General features: G+C 36.6%; 1 protein-coding gene across 9 annotated transcripts in view; it reads left to right on the top strand.

Annotated features, from left to right (window-relative positions):
* Window positions 1-18,317, top strand: part of GIGYF2 (GRB10 interacting GYF protein 2) — a 143,129-nt gene that overhangs the window by 28,234 nt on the left and 96,578 nt on the right. For 8 of the 9 annotated variants that reach the window (XR_009055005.1, XM_057744115.1, XM_057744117.1 and 5 more), the window contains 3 exons: window positions 5,376-5,505; window positions 6,407-6,502; window positions 16,375-16,486. Coding sequence is in view for 7 of the 9 variants with exons in the window: in XM_057744115.1 (XP_057600098.1) it covers window positions 5,376-5,505; window positions 6,407-6,502; window positions 16,375-16,486 (338 nt within the window). In the remaining 2 variants the exon portion in view is untranslated. Of the gene's footprint in view, window positions 1-5,375; window positions 5,506-6,406; window positions 6,503-16,374; window positions 16,487-18,317 lie in introns of those variants that run through there. The other variant, XM_057744121.1, reaches the window with a different exon arrangement.

Here is an 18,317-nt window from a genome sequence, read left to right as displayed (position 1 = left end):
ACTACCATCTGAAGGAATAGTAAATTAGATGTTATCCTAGGGTGTATTTTAGAAGAGAATATTGAGTTGTTTAGAAAACATTTTATCAAGTGCCTCGTATGTTTTATGTCTTGGGCTAGGTGCTGAGGCAACAAAGATAAAGGACATGGTACTTACTTTTGAAATATTTATTTAGTGGGGGAACTGACACTAAATAATTTCACGGTAATGTCAGTGCTGTAAAGGTAGTATAATGCCAGTACAGGATATTCAGCTGCTCATTTGATACCTATAGGCATCTAATCCTTCACAGTTTTCCAAAACTGAGCTCATGAATTTTGCCCTTTTAAATTTCTTTTTTTATTCCATCTTAATACCACAGTGTGCCCATTTGCTCAAGCCAGAAGTCTTGGAGTTATCCTATGTATTTTCTTTTACTTCTGTATCCCTATGTCTAGTCCATCACAATGTTGTGTCAATTCTACCTCCAAAATATCTGTTGAATCCATTCATTTCTCTCCATCTTCACTGCCTCCAGCCTAGTGTAAGCCACCATCATCTCTGACATAAACTATAAGGAGTGGCCTTCTGATGTTTCCTGGCTTCCATTTTTTTCTTCTAATTGCTCTCCCCACTGTGGCCAGAGTAATATTAAAATGTAGATTGGATCAAGTTTTCTCCAAAATCCTTCACTAGCTCTCTATTTGTATGACTGTTTATCAGCTTTTTCTTCCACTAGCTAATTAGTTCCATGAACATTGGGCAGGTAGTCGTGTGTAGCCAGGGCCCTGAGGATCTAGACCTCTCTCCTTTCCCTCCTACCACTCTCTTTCCAGCTCTTCATCTTCCTCATTCTCTCTTTTCCTTTCCTCCTTTTCACTTAACCTTTCTGCTTCTGGGCAGTCCCCACCGCAGCCCAGGTGAAAAAAATATTAGGTTAGAAAAAATATTCCAGACAGCAGAAAGAGTGTGTGTAAAGACAAGGGGATAGGAAACTGTAGGTTTAAGGGGGGAATTCCAAGAAGTTTACCTTTAATGTGAAGTGTGAGAGAAGAGCTTGCAGATGGCCCTTCTATGTTAAGAAGCTTTGGATTTTATTTGATTATTGTGTGCAAATGAAGAATTGTTAAGCAAGGGAGCGTTTTATTCAGATTTGCATTTAAAATAAATAACTGGTAGTAGTATGGAGGATGGACTATAACTAGTTAAATCGTTTAGGATGCTGTTGCAGCAGTTGAGGTAAGAAATAAAAATGTGAACAATAATGGTTTACTTGATCCAGAGGATGGTTTGAGAGAGAGAGGATTTAAAACTGGTGGGACGTGGTAATTGGTTATGGGAGATGGCTAGAAGGTGAGGAGTTAAGGATGATTCCCAGACTCTTAATCCAGTGGCTAAGAGGATGGTGGTGTCCTTACTTTCCTTTGGGAATACAGGTGATGGAGGAGGTTGGGATGAATAAACTGATGAGTAAGGTTTTGGGTATGGTAAACTTGAAGGACTGTGAGTGGTTGAATAAGAAAACCTTACTCTCTAGGGGAGAGTTCAGAGCTGGAATTGAGAGTTGTGAACTTACACAGAAGTGCTTTTTGATTCATATGTCTTCACACATCTACATTGACATTCTAAATTACTTTTATCAGCTGAAATTTGAATTTTGGACAACAATTAACAAGTGAGGATTGTGGGGTATTGAGGGGTTTTAGAAGGCCCTGCTGCTGCTACCTATCAGTTACTACTAGCACTACTAGGAGTAGTGCTGGGCTTCCTGTGTTAAACAGATCCCCGTATTGCCAGGAAGATAAAGATGATAAGAGCAGCAAAATCTCACTTGGGCCTAGTGTTGAGGTTATTGAACTTTTCTAGAGCAGTGGAGTGGTAGAGAAGAAGCCAGTTGCATTGGATTTTGAAGTGATTGGGAAGTGAGGATGTGGAGATGTCTCTGAAATAAAGAGAAAAGATGACCAGTGCTGCATAGCTAGTGGGGGATGCCGATTAGAGGAGTTTTAAACAAATCACTGTTAGGTGTATTTAGAGATGAGGGGAAAGCCAGTAGGGAAGGGTTGAATTTCTAGAAGAGAGGGTTGTATGGAGAAAGATCCTAGAGGAGCTAAAGATCACTGGTGGATTTTTAGGGGAGGACATTTTCCAAATATGTTTTAGCTTTTCCAAATATCTGTAGATGAAGGAGGACTTGGGGTAGGATTTGTTAATTATTGAGTAGAGCACAACTATTATCCTGATTCAGGCTACTGTCTTCTAGTTTGAATTACTCTCAGCTTGCCTTGGTCTGCTCTTTTCACAGTAGCTGGAGGAGTCTCTTGAGTATGCATTCTGGTCGCATTACTCTTTAGGTCTGGGCCTATAAGAAGTGTTCAGTTCACAGGCATGGGAAGCCCTTGGGGTTGATGCGTGGATTTGAAACCTTGTGAGGAGCAGATGAAGTTAGGGATGTTGGGCAGGGAGAGGAGAGGGAAAGTCTCTGGTGAGATGAAGTAACTGCAGACACCGGGATAATTTTCACTTGGAAGAACACTTAGATGTGCCCTCTAGTGGTAGAAACTCTTGGGGAGCATGTTGACTCAGTATAAGAAAGATAATTAAAAATAATTTCTAATTATATATATGTATATATATTTAAAAATTAACTTTTGACAGAATAAACCTTGGCTAATGTAAATAAAAATTTGAGACCTCACTGTTGAAAAGATTTTGTTCTTTTTAGTCATAAAAACCTAGTTTTGGACTCTGTTCTGTTGGCTGTGATTGTGGGCAAATTGCTTAACTCCTTGGCTTTGTTTTTCTCATCTGTTATATCAGGGTTGTTGTGAAACTTAAATGAGGTAATGTATGTGTCACGTTCCCAGCTTCAGTTCTCAGTGGGTATTATTCCACTTTTTCAGGAAAGAGCCCAACGGTAAATGAATTTGGTGTGAACCACTGCACTGGAAGGTCCTTCAGCAGTGGTTGGATCACTCCTTTGTGGGTGTGTTGTTTTCTTACTGGCTTGTTTAGCCAGTCTGATAGAGAAGTTGGACTCAGTGACGTCTGAGTCCAAGAATAATTGAAAAGAAAACAAAAGACCAACCCAGTAGCAGTGAACACTCCTAGCACCCAGATTGTGGTGTTTATATATGTATTACTAAAGAGGATCAGGTTCCCTGGTGAAATGGTTGCTTCTAAGACTGAGGCAAGAGATAAGCTGGTTTTGGAACATTTGACATACCAGATAGAAAAGAAGCTATTAAAGACTACTAGGGTTGGGTCAGAAGGACTTGGGAGCCAACCTGAAGCGTCTCCCACTGGGCAAAGATGAGACAGTTTGCTCATTGTTGAGAATAATTGCAGTGAACTGAAATACATTAATAAAAAATAATTTGTTAGCTGTTGGAGGATGTTAGTGAACCAAGTCATTATTTTGAAAATTAATAAACGAAAAGGAAGAATGAAGACTTTTTCCTTCCTTTCTTGTATGAGCTACATCCTATTAGGTAATAATACCAAGTAGTATAAGAGGGAAGTTTCTCTTTGTAGAACTACTCCAGCTAAAAGAAATGATACAATAAAGTCACTTTGCAACCTTAGTGAACTTAGAGATCTAAGCTTTGGTCATCAGGGACTGCTTAGCTTTGCAAAACCAACCAGGCAGTACCTGACTCCTGATGGGATAACACACCACCAAGTGAAAGTAGTCTTGCCAAGTTTGATCAGATCTCTACATCCAGTCACCAATTTACGTGAAATACAGAGAACAGAAAAATGTGTTAAACTATATCACAGGGATAAAAATCAGCAAAATCCAGACTTAAAAATCCTTATCTTTTAGAGATAACATTCTTAAATATTTACAGATGAAATGGTAACTTTTCTTCAAAAGATTTTCTCAAAACTTGAAAATAATTTCCCTCAAAAATCTTGAAAGCCAAAGATTTCCTTCAAAACAATGTTAAAGGATGGTTAGATGGTGCTGTAGAAGGAGAAGGATGGATTGGGGACTGGGTGATGGGTACATGGCAGTTATAGTCTCTTGGTACTTTTATATATGTTCAAGATTGTCCTAATAAAACATTAAAAAATAAGTGGAAAGAGAAGATACAAACATTGAAATAAAAACCAAAACCCTATAGTCTCTCTCACTTTACTAATGCATACTTTTTTTTTTGTATTGCTTTCTACATGCAAACACATTTTGTGTATTTACTATGTACATACTATTTTTTTCTGCCATTTTTGAATAATGTGCAAGTATTTACTGTGCTTGGCCTTCATACTTTTTAATGTATAATTTTTAATCAAACCTTTTTTTGTCAATAAAGCTTAGCATTTTGGGGGATATATTTTAATGCTTCTGTTGGATTTTCCTTTGAGCTAAACTACTGCATTTGAGTCCCTTTTACCCTTGTTATCTATGACTTTAGAGAATTTTGGGCCACTCCCAGATAATCAGCTACTCCTGATGGTAGTTTTCCCATTTGCTATTTGACACAGTGCTGCAGAAGGAACCTGCTCTTGCCTTCTTTTGCTGAGGTTCTCCCCTGCCACCTTTAAAATAAAAACATCTTATAAAATTAAAATGTTCTTCTTTTCCCAGTTCTGTTCCTTAACGGGAACTGCTGTTATCAGCTCAAAATATATTTTTACTTTTTGCTTCTTAGCAGTAAATTTGGCTTTTATATTTTTTCTCCTTGTACTTTACTTTTTTCACTGCATTTTCAGATTTTTCTACACTGATCATTAATTGCTTTCATTAAAAGTGAATTATGAAATATTGAAGGCATATATAAAAGCATCTTTTTTATAAGCTTCTGTATTTTGCTTTTTCTTTTGTGTAGCATACTTTGTTAAATATTTTGTTAAATATTAGCAAATCATTCTTTGAAGTGGCTGTTCTGGTTTATAATCCCACAAATACTACTTGAGAATTTGCATTGTTTTACATCCTTACTGACAAATGGTATTGTCAGATTTATTAACTTTTATTAATCTAGTGGGTATAAGGTGATATATCACTTTTGTTTTAATTATGTTACTTTTATAGTTTACATATAGTAAATTATATACTTTTATATACCATAAAAGTAACATATAAAGGTCTTATATGTTACTCCTCACCCCTCCTCGCCCCCTAAGCTTCTCAGGGACATGCCACCATACTTTCTAAGTTAAGGAATTTCCATGTGGTTGTCTAGTTATTTCTCAATGAACTGTTTTCTTAGTGAGCTATTACTGCAGATTGTATTAGAGCTAAAATCTTGGATACCTCGAGATAATGGGTTTTCTTTCTATTCTTTTAAAGAACTAAAGTGAAAATTTTTGTAGTCTATTATATGAAAATAAGAGGTCCTTACTGCCAGAATATTTGACACTTCATTCTTATATTCTGTCTGCTATTTTAGGCTCCGAGCTCTGTCCAGTGGTGGGAGTATTACATCCCCTCCTCTTTCTCCAGCATTGCCGAAGTATAAATTAGCAGACTATCGTTACGGCAGAGAAGAAATGTTAGCACTTTTCCTTAAAGACAACAAGGTAAGAAAGTAGGAAGAGTGCAGTATTAGGAATGAGATTTCAGATTATGTACAGTTATGTGTTGATATATGAAATAGCCATGGTTTTTCTCCCTACCTTTTTTCCTGCTTTGAAACCTGCAATAGTTCACAGAGGCTGTTCTAAATCTTATGTACCCTTTATTTTTTAGAGAAGACCTAAGATTTCATTACAGGAGTAGAAAGCTTCATAGAAACAGAAGAGTAGTCAGGACTTAATCCTTTGTCTAACTAATTTCCTCTTAACCTCTACTTCTATCCCAGCATGACGGCTGAGAAAGGAAGAATTTTTTTCTACTTTTTACTGCGTCTCTTATTCTTCTTTCCAGTTAGAAGTTAGGAGCGAGAAGGGCAGATGCTTCTCTTGATCTTTTCTTTTGAGTTAAATATAAAATTTTGAGAGGGGACAAAATTTTAAACTGTGACACCACATTTGTGTTACTTATAAATGATCAAAACTCAAACAGTATAAAATACACTTTTATTATATGATTAATGAGAAATAACGTTTTCTATTTTTTAACTATACTTTGTTTTTAATTTTATTAATGGATTAAGCATCAGATTTTAATGATGGTTGCTAAGGACAGATACAGTTGCTTGTAAAACTTTCCTTACCACCTTGTGCTTTGAGTTAAATGTGCACTCTGGAATACCAGAGTCAGTGTTATATATCACATCTGAGAGCGGTAGTCTGATGGGAGGACAGGGAGAGTGACTGGGGTCTTTTAATGTTTGACCCCTTCAGAATATTGCGGCTGAATAAGCTTTAATCCATATTTTTAATGATCAGCAACAGGTAAACCAAAGAATATTTTCTTGTTTTATCTTCTTATAATTGGAGGGATAGCATTAATCTCATGGTCATGTGTTTGGTCAAACAGATACCTTCAGACCTTCTGGATAAAGAATTTCTGCCTATCCTACAGGAGGAGCCCCTGCCGCCATTGGCTCTTGTACCCTTTACAGAAGAAGAACAGGTTTGTGCCTAGCTTTGAGCCTCAGGTGAAACCCTTGTTCCTTGCCACTGAGGCATGAAAATATGAAGATTTTAAAATGATATTGTGAGAAACAGTTTTGGGCTGGAAAGTAGCAGGTTTTGTGTTTGTCTTTTTATAGTGTACTGTGTCTGTAGACAAATAATAGTTTCTGATTTCAAGGAACTATAGTGATTATAGTAAAATGAAGAAATAAGAGCTTTGTTGGGATGCTGGAATGCCACTTTAAATGAAGAATCATCATTACTTTAAAAAAACCCGCTTTATTGAGACCTAAGTTACATGCCATAAAATTGACCCTTTTAAAGTATACAATTCCATAGTTTTCGGTAGATGCACAGTTGTATAACCCATCAACCACTATCTAATTCCAGCACATTTTTCATCATTATTTTTTTGTGACAACCCTGGATGTTTCCTCTGCATGCTTGCCATGTTTTGCATGACGAAGTCACTCTATTAAGAAAGAAAAACCTGTTAAAAGAATTTTATTGGGAATTCCCTGGGCGGTCCAGTGGTTAGGACTCAGTGCTTTCACTGCAGCGGGGCCTGGGTTCAATCCCTTATCGGAGAACTGTGATCTTGCAAGCCATGCAGTAGTGTGGCCATAAAACAAACAAACAAACAAAAAAAAAACAACGCTCTGTTAACCTGTGTTAAGTTTTAAGAAAGGTGTGATATTAATCTTGGTGATCTTCAGCAGCATACTTTTATAAGTTTATGGTTTTTCCTAAGTCAGGCTTTATTCATGAAACCCAGTATCATCTGGGGTCATCAGCAGGTAATTTCATTGACTAAAAGGTGTTACTGCTATAAAGAGTATATGGGAAAGGAAAGGCCCTGTCTCTAGTGATTGCTTAAAAGTTATTCTTCAAAATTGACAAATTTCCTTTTTAAAAAAAATTGACATTGGTATATTTTGGTTTAATTTTTCTCAAAAATATTTTTATTATGAAGCATTTCAAATAGACAAGTATAGAGAATATTATTACAAAGTCCAGAATATTTTCCATTCACATATATCAAATCTTAAAATTATTTGTGTGTATGTTTGTTTTAAAAAATAAAATTTCTCATACATTTGAGACTGCCTGGGGTGTACCCCTCCCTGCAGTCCCAGAGATTACTTATGAATTGGATTACTTTCATCATTCATGTTTTAATGTTTTCATTGTATTTTTTTTTTTTTTCCGCACATGGGCTTAGTTGCTCTGTGGCATGTGGGATCTTCCTGGAGCAGGGATTGAACCCATGTCCTCTGCATTGGCAGGCGGATTCTTAACCACTGCACCACCAGGGAAGCCCCTCATTGTATTTTCATTACATATTTGTGTATCCATATGCCATAGGAGTTTCATTTTTATAGAGTTATAAGTTTTATATTGAAGATAGCATACTGTAGTTCATATTTTGCAGCTTGCTTTTTTCTTTCAGTAATGATTTTTATTTATATTTTTTTTCCATCTTTATTGGAGTATAATTGCTTTACAGTATTGTGTTAGTTTCTGCTGTACAACAAAGTGAATCAGCTGTATATATACATATATCCCCACATCCCCTCCCTGTTGAGCCTCCCTCGCACCCTTCCTATCCCACCCCTCTAGGTCTTCACAGAGCATCGGGCTGACCTCGCTGTGCTCTGTAGCAGCTTCCCACTAGCTATCTATTTTACATTTGGTAGTGTGTATATGTCAGTGCTACTCTCGCACTACATCCCAGCTTCCTCTTCCCACCCCATGTCCTCAAGTCCATTCTCTACGTCTGCATCTCTATTCCTGCCCTGCCAGTAGGTTCATCAGTACCATTTTTCTAGATTCCATATATATGCATTAGCATATGGCATTTGTTTTTCTCTTTCTGATTTACATCACTCTGTATGACACTCTAGATCCATCCACCTCACTACAAATAGCTCCATTTCATTCCTTTTTAGGGCTGAGTAATATTCCATTGTGTATATGTGCCACACCTTTTTATCCATTCATCTGTTGATGGGCATTTAGATTGCTTCCATGTCCTGGCTATTGTAATTAATGCTTCAGTGAACATTGTGGTACGTGTATCTTTTTGACTTATGGTGTTCTCTGGGTATATGCCCAGTAGTGGGATTGCTGGGTCATATGGCAGCTCTATTTTCAGTTTTTTAAGGAACCTCCATACTGTTCTCCATAGTGGGTGTATCAATTTACACTCCCACCCACAGTGCAGGAGGGTTCCCTTTTCTCCACACCCTCTTCAGCAATTATTGTTTCTAGATTTTTTGATGATGGCCACTCTGTCCAGTGTGAGGTGATACCTCGTTGTGATTTTGATTTGCATTTCTCTAATGATTAGTGATGTCGAGCATCTTTTCATGTGTTCTTAGCTTTACCTGTGTTCATACACGTATCTTTAGTTTGTTCATCTCTGCTGTATAGTATTTCATAGGTGAGAAAAATCCAGTTTTTCTGGTTTCCTCTGGTTGGATATTTAGGTTGTTTTCAATTTTTGCTGTTACTAACAATGCTGCAGTAAGCATTCTTATGACGTGTGTTGAAAAAGTGGGATTGCTGAGTTTTGTTGTTTTTTTTTTTTAAACTTTACTGGGTATTGCCATATTAATTTCTATAGTGATTTAAGCCAGTTTGGACTCTCATCAGTAGTGTATGAGAGGTCTCATTTTTACGCAACTCTCCAGGTCTGGATTTTAAAATTTTAGCCAAAATGATGGCTGTGATAAATTGTTTTTAATTTGCATTTCACATGTTGCTAGTAAGGTTGAGCATCTTTTCATATGCTTATGGGACATTATGGTTTTTTAGATTTGGCTGTGTCCTTTGCCCATTGTTCTTACTGGATTGTCTTTGTGTTGATTTTACTATTTCTTTATATATTCTTTTTTCTTTTCTTTAGAACTTTTATTGAGGTATGGTTAACATACAATAAACTGCATATGTTTAGAGTGTACAATTTGGTATTTTTTTCTTATTAGTAATGTATAAATGGCAATCCCAGTCTCCCAGTTCATTCCCCCTCAACCCTCACCGCTTTCCCCACTTGGTGTCCATATGTTTGTTCTCTACATCTGTGTCTCTATTTCTGCCTTGCAAACCGGTTGATGTGTACCATTTTTCTATATTCTGCACATATGTGTTAATATATGATTTTTGTTTTTCTCTTTCTGACTAACTTCACTCTGTATGAGTCTCTAGGTCCATCCATGACTATTTCTTTATATATTCTTTATTTTATTTTATTGACTTTAAAAATTTATTTATTTATTTATTTTAGTTTATTGGTTGTGTTGGGTCTTCATTGCTGTGCACAGGCCTTCTCTAGTTGCAGAGAGCAGGGGCTACTCTTCACTGCAGTGTGCAGGCTTCTTATTTTGGTGGTTTCTCTTGTTGTGGAGCAGGGGCTCTAGGCGGGCGGGCTTCAGTAGTTGCAGTGTGTGGGCTCAGTAGTCTTGACTCGAAGGCTCTAGAGTGCAGGCACAGTAGTTGTGGCACACGGGCTTAGCTGCTCCACAGCAAGTGGGATCTTCCCAGACCAGGGCTTGAACCCGTGTCCCCTGCATCGGTAGGTGAATTCTTAACTACTGTGCCACCCGGAAAGCCCTATATATTCTTTAAAATCAGTAAAATACTTATTTTTTTCCTGTAAAAGGTACTCATATTCATTGTAGAAAGTATAGAAAGGTGAAAATCTTACCTGTAAACTCACTGTGTAGAGATAATTACTTGTTAACATTTAGTATGTTAAACAGTCTGTTTTTTTGTGTATCCTTAGTTGTCAAAATACACCAATACAGACTGAATCCAACAGCATATTAAAAGGATTATACACCAAGTATATCCTGGCCAAGTGGGGTTTATCTCCAGAATGCAAGGGTAGCGCAACATAAAATAAATATAATATACCACATTAATACTATGAAGAAAAAAAAACACTTGATCATCTCTGTGGCCACAGAAAAAGCATTTGACAAAATTCAACACCTTTTCATGATAAACTACTTAGCGAACTAGGAATAGAAGTGGACTTAATATAATTATATATAATTTATGAAAAACCCACAACCAGCATCATACACAGTGATAAAAGCTTTACCCCTTAGATTGGGGAACAAGACAGAATGCCTGCTTTCACGACTGATATCCAATATTGTGTTAGAAGTTTTAGCCAGAGCTGTTAGGTGAGAAAAAGAAATAAAAAGGATCCAGACTGGAAGAGAAGTAAAATTATCTCTATTTGCAGGTGACATGATCCTACATGTAGAAAATCGTAAAGAATCCACAGAACAACTATTAGCACCAATAGGTGAATACAGCACAGTTGTATGCTACAGAATCAATACACAAAAATCGGTTGCATTTCTGTATACTAGCAATGGACAATTTGCAAAGGATATTACAACAATTCCATTTACAGTAGTATTAAAAACATAATACGAATGAATTTAACTAAAGAGGTAAAAAACTTTTACAATAAAAAGTATAATACACTATTGAAAGAAATTAAAGAAGACCTAAATAAATGGAAAGGCATCAGCATTTATTAAGCTGTGAAAGACTTAATATTGTTAATCAATCTACTGTCAGTACAATGCCCGTCAAAATCCCAGTGGCAAGGGACCCGAAGCAGTCAAAATAATTTTGAAAAAAAAAACAACAAAGCTGGAGGACCTATCCTTGCAGTTTCAGAACTTACTACAAAGCTACAGTAATAAAAAATGTGGCTTCAAGACACAACAGCTGATTAGAATTGAAAGTTCGGAAATAAAACCAAATCATTCCATACTGCTAAATCGCTTTCAAGAAACTTTGTATGAGGATATTTCTTTTGTTTCACTGCTGACACACCTATAGCATTTTACCATTACTTTTGCCATGTTCGGGATTTTTATTAATTAATTCTTTTGAATAAGCAGTAAATCATATGGTTTAGAAATAAAAATTTACAGAACAGTATAATCCAGTATAATCCCATCCTTTTCCCCAGCCACCTGTCTCGTTTTCTGAAAGGCAGCCAGTGTTAGCAGCTTCTTATGTATTTTTCCAAGTAAATACATTTCCCCCCCTTTTGTGCAGGTGATGGTGTATACTAAGCTTTGTTCTGTACTTCCAACATTGAAAAAATTCTCTGCAAATTTGGAAAAAATGTTCTTCCATTGTTTTAGTTTGCATTTCTTTCTTTAGTGCAGTTTCTCGGATGTTTGCACTATTTCTGTTAATTTTTTGTTTTTGTCAGTTTTTCATTTGAATAGTAATCTTTTTCTTGAGCTAGCCCTAACCCTAACCTGTTACATTTTCTAAAATTTTAAATTGCATTTGATTTCATTTATGATTTTTTTAATACAGAAGCTAACTTTATATAGTTTAGTATGCTAGTTTCAATCTTTTGTGATTATTTTTCCAACTGTTTTTGAGTATTTTTAATAATTTCTTTTTATCTTTCCTTAAATGACTGCCTAGATTTCTTAGAGACTCTATGGGCCAGAAAAGTTTTGTGATAAGTAGGGAAGAGGACTTGCTACTAATTACGAAAATGTGATAGACTTTTAATTAAAAAAAAAAGAAACAATTGAGTCATTCAGAAAAATCCTGTAACATTTCTAAGAAAGTAGTATTAACTAAGGGCTATACAAATCAAATGAAAAATCAAAAATTACTCAACAAATGCTGCTGGGAACTGTTGGTTAACAATTTGAAAAGGAATAAAGTTAGGTATGCAGTACACCTACACACCAAAATTAGTTCTAGAGTGACTCTTCATTTTGTTTTTATAATGGAAAAGTTCTACCTGAAGTTGTTAAGGCTTAATGTAAGAAATGGGAAGTTTTCATGGTAATCCCAGAAGATCATCAGGGTGCATTTTTGGAAGCATTTAAAAATGCATAATTTAGGAATTCCTGACACTTGGTAGCCTTTCCTTTTGTAAAATATGTTGGAGTAGGACAGTACTTAAAGCTGGCAAAAGATTCATTAACATTTTGAAGTTTTTACTTTGGATGGTCAGGTACCTGTTCAGGAATTGTTTAGATCTTCCTAGACTAGAGTTTTGCGTGCATATTCACCCTCTTACTCTTATCAGGGAGGTGTAAATAATTTTAATAACCTAAAATAGCTTCTTGCTGCATATCTTGTTTCCTGAAGTTACCTGAAAAGGGTACTTTGTCTTTAAAATGCACGTTAGTTTTCTGCTTGTGTGCACTCCCTCCCTACCCCCCCTCACCAAATATACTCACAGGTATATATATGCAGACATATATACATACATGCATGTATAAAATGTAACTAGGTAAAAGGTTTTCTTAGAACAAAATTAGTGCTTAAATAAGATCTTCTAGTTGCTGTTTAGTTTGGCATTTCCCTGTATGTCTCAGTTTGAAAAGCCTGACTCTCTACATTACACTTGTAATTTAGGTAGCTGCTACCAGATTGGTGTGTTTTATTTATTTGACATCAAAGAAAATCACTTCATTTATGCATTTTTGAATAGATAATACATGTATATACATAAAACTTCACAAAGCACATATAGTGAAAAGCAAGTCTGTGAGTAACCCAGGCTCTCCCTTACCTGTAACCCAGGCTCTCTCTACCTGTTCTTCCTCAGGAGTAACAACTGTTTCCATTTTCTTGTGTTCCCTTCCTAGGATATTTAATACATCTGCAACTTTTTTTTTTTTTTTAATATTTATTTATTTATTTGGCTGTGCCGGGTCTTTCTTTGTGGCACGTGGGATCTTCATTGCGGCATGGGGGATTTAGTTCCCTGACCAGGGATCGAACCTGGGTGCCCTGCATTGGGAGCACAGAGTCTTTAACCACTGGACCACCAGGGAAGTCCCCATATGCAACTATTTATGTATCTCTTCTTTTGAACACAATACATATAAATGGTAGCAGTGCTATACATACAGTTCTACACTTCACTGTTTTCACCTAAGCATCCGTTTGGGAGATAATGACAGATATTTATTTAGCTTTTAATATGTGTCAGACACTGTTTTAAACACTTGTTGCTTAATGCGTTGTACAACAACCCATGAAGTAGATTCCTATTCACGTTATACAGATGAGGAAAATGAGGCACAGAGAAGTTGAGTAAAGGACCAAAATTCACTCTCAGGCAGTCTAGCCTCTCCATGCTTTTAACCCCAGTTATGCTTTATATCTTTGTATATTAGCCTGACTATATGAGATTGTAGTATTCTGAATCAGAAATGGTTGAATATTAGCAATTTTATGTGGTTCACCGTAATAGAGTTGCCTCATTTTTTTTTAAACACAATTAGCCATTTTATTTATTTATTTATTTAATTTTTAATTTTTTGGCCACACCGTGTGTGGTATGTGGAATTTTAATTTCCTGACCAGGGTCGAACCCCTGCCCCCTGCAGTGGAAGCTCAGAGTCTTAACCACTGGATTGCGAGGGAAGTCCCAGCCTCATTTTTTTAAACAACTGCATAGAATTCCATGTATAGATGGCTTTGATTTTTAAATTAGCTCCTTTTGGTTGATACTTAGCTGGTTGCCATTTTTGCTTTTACAAAGAATACTGCAGTTAAAATCTTTCTGCTTCTGTTATTTTTCACATGTGTAAGAGGAGGAATTGTTGTGTCAAAGGGTATGGACATTTAAACATACTTGGAGAAATTGCCTTCCAGAGATTATACTAGTTTGTACTTTCAGCTGCGATGTGTGAGGATGTATGAAAGCATATGAGAGTTTCCCAAAGCCCTGTAGATGGGTGCATTTGAGTTTCATACATGTAAGACTTTTTTGGTTAATGAGGTGTTCAACAGTGTCAGATCCTGGCATACATAATACTGTTAGCTCTGACCTCTGTTTTTCTAGTATTAGAATATATTAATCTAGATTTTGGAACTTCATAGTTGTGCTTAATTGTTATCCCAGAGGCATTATTCAGTAACTCCACTGGTTCCTCTGTGCTGAAAGGTAAGTTAATGCATTTGTTTCAACCAGCTTTTTTAAAAGTTTTATTAAAAAAGACTTTGAAATAAGTATTAATCAAGTTTGGTATCTGCCTCTAGTGTTTAGTTATCAGTTGCATCTTAAGTTTTGAAGTTACTTGATTATGTGATTATATACGTGTGAAAGTCAAAGGAAAAAACTTACTTAAATTGATAAGTTTCTAAAATTTACCTGAACAAATTGTATTGAAAGCAGTTCTGAAAAAGACAAGTAATGACAGGTGAGGAGAAAATGACCCATATAATAAAACAGATTCAGGGAATTCCCTGGTGACACAGTGGTTGAGAATCTACCTGCCAGTGCAGGGGACATGGGTTCGATCCCTGGTCCAAGGAGATCCCACATGCTGCAGAGCAACTAAGCCCGTGGGCCACAACTACTGAGCCTGCACTCTGGAGCCTGCGAGCCACAACTACTGAAGCCTGTGCGTCTAGAGCCCGTGCTCTGCAGCACGAGAAGCCACTGCAGTGAGAAGCCTGCGCACTACAGGGAGTAGCCCCCACTTTCCGAAACTAGAGAAAGCCCAGGTGCAGCGACAAAGACCCAGTGCAGCGACAAAGACCCAGCACAGCCAAAAATAAAATAAATAAATAATAAATAAGTATTAAAAAAAAAGTTAAAAAAAAAACCCAAGAAATTCACTAATGAAAATAGACGTTTTTAAAACCATTTACATGGTGATTTCTTCAGAAGCGTTACAGACATCACATTTCAGTTGACTTTGAATCAAAACAGCAAATCAGGACTTCACAGTGGAAAACAATTTGGACTTAAAATATTAGTTGAATTCCAGGATTCTATTTGCCTGTAATCTAGGTAGCTGCTACCAGATTGGTGTACTCTTAAACCTCACTTCTTACCTCTCCTCCAGGAGGGCCCTTTAGCTGCAGGCACGCCAAAGTTGAATTTTCCACACTGTACCACACCTCTGCATTTTTGCACAAATGTCTATTAGGTTCTAAGTGTATAGAAAGCATTCAGGTAAGGATATATTCCAACATTTTCTGAGTTTAAAACTCTCTTGCGAAATTCTTCAAATGCCCAGCGTTTTGATATATGTTATAGATCATTTTTCAATATTTTTATAATTGCTTCTTGCTTTACCTTTTCATAAACTCTGTATATTCCATTTATCCAAGTATCAACTAAACATAGTTTTGAATCCCAGACCTCCTGTCTTCCTGTGTCCCTCTTCATGTTTGAAGGATGTCCACCCACTACTATTTTTGTTGTACTTGACCCTTTTCCAGACTGACTGCGGGTGCAAGTGCAGGCAAATGACCAAGCGATTGGAATTTTGTTTGTGTTTTTCAAGCATTCTCTCTCCCTTCCCGTTTAGGTGGTTGGTCTTACGTAGATTCTTACTTTGCCATTCCCCATTCACTCTTGATACCTGTCATTCTATTAAATGCTAGTTGGAGTTGCTAATTTACGTTGGTGAGCAGAATGAGGCAAAATGATCAGTATTTTCTTTATCATGCCACTGTTGATTCAGACCTTTTGTGACTCCCTCTCATTTCCACCTTTCAGTAGTTAAAGGGACTCTTTCAGATCTCTTTTACTGAGTATTCTGTATATGTTATGATGCATAAATATCCTGTTTCCTGGTGTGGCATTTAAAGTTTGTTTAATATTTCCTCACAAAACCTAACATAGTGTAAGGCATTGGTTATTAATGTTTGTTGATCTGAAATGTTAACTTGAAAGTTTTAGCTAAAAACAGGTTTTGGAGCATCTTAGTGTGTTGTGTAGTGAGCGTTTCCCATTGTTAGTAGTCATTAGATGCCATTTTATACATGCAGTGAGAGATGGCGAAGAACAACATGCACTTTTATCTGTTTTATTCATTTTTTTCTTTCTTTCTTTTTTGGCAGAGAAACTTTTCCATGTCTGTAAATAGTGCTGCTGTCCTGCGATTGACAGGACGAGGAGGAGGAGGAACAGTGGTGGGGGCTCCTAGAGGTCGAAGTTCTTCAAGAGGGCGAGGTGAGCTCTCATGTGAAAAAAGTAGTAACGGAGACGGTGGAGAAAGAGGATAGGGAAGTCACTTTAAAAATATATTGATATTTGATTTTGAAAAGACTGCTCTTTGACATTAATTGCATAATACATGTCTTGAACATTTCTTTTCTGAACTGTTCCTCAGTGTATCTATTCCACAATGCTGATTTGGAGTAGAGGAGGGCAATTCTAGCTTAGTGTGTGAGTGATTCTGGATGGTCCCCGTTATCTTTGGCAGATATTCATTATCCACGTTCCTCATCCCTGGGGGACCTTACACTTTGAGGGCCAGAGCTCCTTGAAGCGCCTTGGTTGCTGGAGTGGCACCCAAGTCCCTGCCAGGCATCTGTGACACAGGGTCTCTATATAAGGCGTGTGCCAGGAGTGCCTGCAGCCAGAGAGAGGTGATTGTAAAAGCTGTCTCCTCAATACTAGGCCTATGTTTAGGGTGTAGAACAAAAAAAAATTATGCAGTAACCCTTTATTTAACGTATAGTTTTATATTTTATAGATTTTTATCTTTTCTGAGAAGAATAATTCTTATTTTGATATTACTGGTTCTTTGATGTCTGCTCCCTATTTGGGGTTTGTTGATCTTTTACTTAAGGGCATTCTTAATGTTTGTAATATAAATATTTACTTGAGCTTTTACTTCTAAGTTGGTTAAATCATAGAAATCTAAACACACCTTGTAATTTTAAGAGGTGCTTTAGGAAGAATTGGATGTCTGCAAAGACTGATTTAAGCATGTGTGTGCTTCAGAAGGTCCACAGGCCGTTTAGATTCCCATATGCAATTAGGTTCTGTTGGTCCAGAATTTGTCTGATATCTGGGCTTCTTGTGGTGCAATGAGGGTGTTTTGAAAATGGCTGTGGCCTGCTACTTGGGTATTTCCTATGTTTTTCTGCAGTGGGCTGGCAGCGAGGGGAGGTTGCACTCAGGCAGCTTTGCCTTTAGTGCTTTTCAGGGCATGACACTGAAAGATCTTATTAATTAAGAAGTATGGCCCACAAGCAGCTGTTTTTTGTTCCTCAAGCAACCACCAATGTTGTGTATTGCAAATACCAACCAATCTGTCTAAATAGGCTTTAAAAAAATTCCATATCAAGAAACTAATGAAGGGTTGATAAATTTCTTCCTGCCTTCTGGTTTCTTTGAAGTGTGTAGGGTTATCACATAGGATAGAACTCTTACATTCACAATTTAAATGGGGCATGTGATAAAAGCAGTGAATTAACATTGATGTGAATGGATGATGTGAAATTAGTCAAGTGAATGAACTGACTTGGTAAAATATATTTCTAACACCATTGTCCCAACTGTGATTTCTTTTTAATGGTTTTACAAGCTGGAAAGCTCTTTAATCCATGGTTTTGTTTTCTTCACTTATTACTTAATTTTAACTTGTGGGTTAAATAAATAGTGATTAGTGTGGGGTTTTTTTGCACAGGCAGTGCTAACGTTAGATGATTATCCTGGCCCTTTCCAACTTGAGAAACATTTGATGTGAAAATCTACTGACTTCCAGACTTCTGAATATCATGAACTAGTAAAATTTAAACAAACAGGAAAACAGTATGAATTTGTCATCTTTTTATTTTATCTGGTTAAGACATTTAACAGTAAAGCATATCTATACAGCTGTCAGCCACTGTCTTCATCATTATTAAAGGAAGTGCATTTTAATCCTCCCAAAGAATAGGGTGAAAACTCAGACAGTAGGGTAGTCATTTAAATTTAACTTTGTGAAAGATTCACCATGTTATATTTGCTTGCTTCTTATATGGGAACTACATTTATAGATGAATATGGATCA

The sequence above is a fragment of the Hippopotamus amphibius genome, chromosome 8 (assembly GCF_030028045.1).
Source record: "Hippopotamus amphibius kiboko isolate mHipAmp2 chromosome 8, mHipAmp2.hap2, whole genome shotgun sequence".
Taxonomy (NCBI): domain Eukaryota; kingdom Metazoa; phylum Chordata; class Mammalia; order Artiodactyla; family Hippopotamidae; genus Hippopotamus; species Hippopotamus amphibius.
This window is presented reverse-complemented; position numbering and strand designations above follow the sequence as displayed.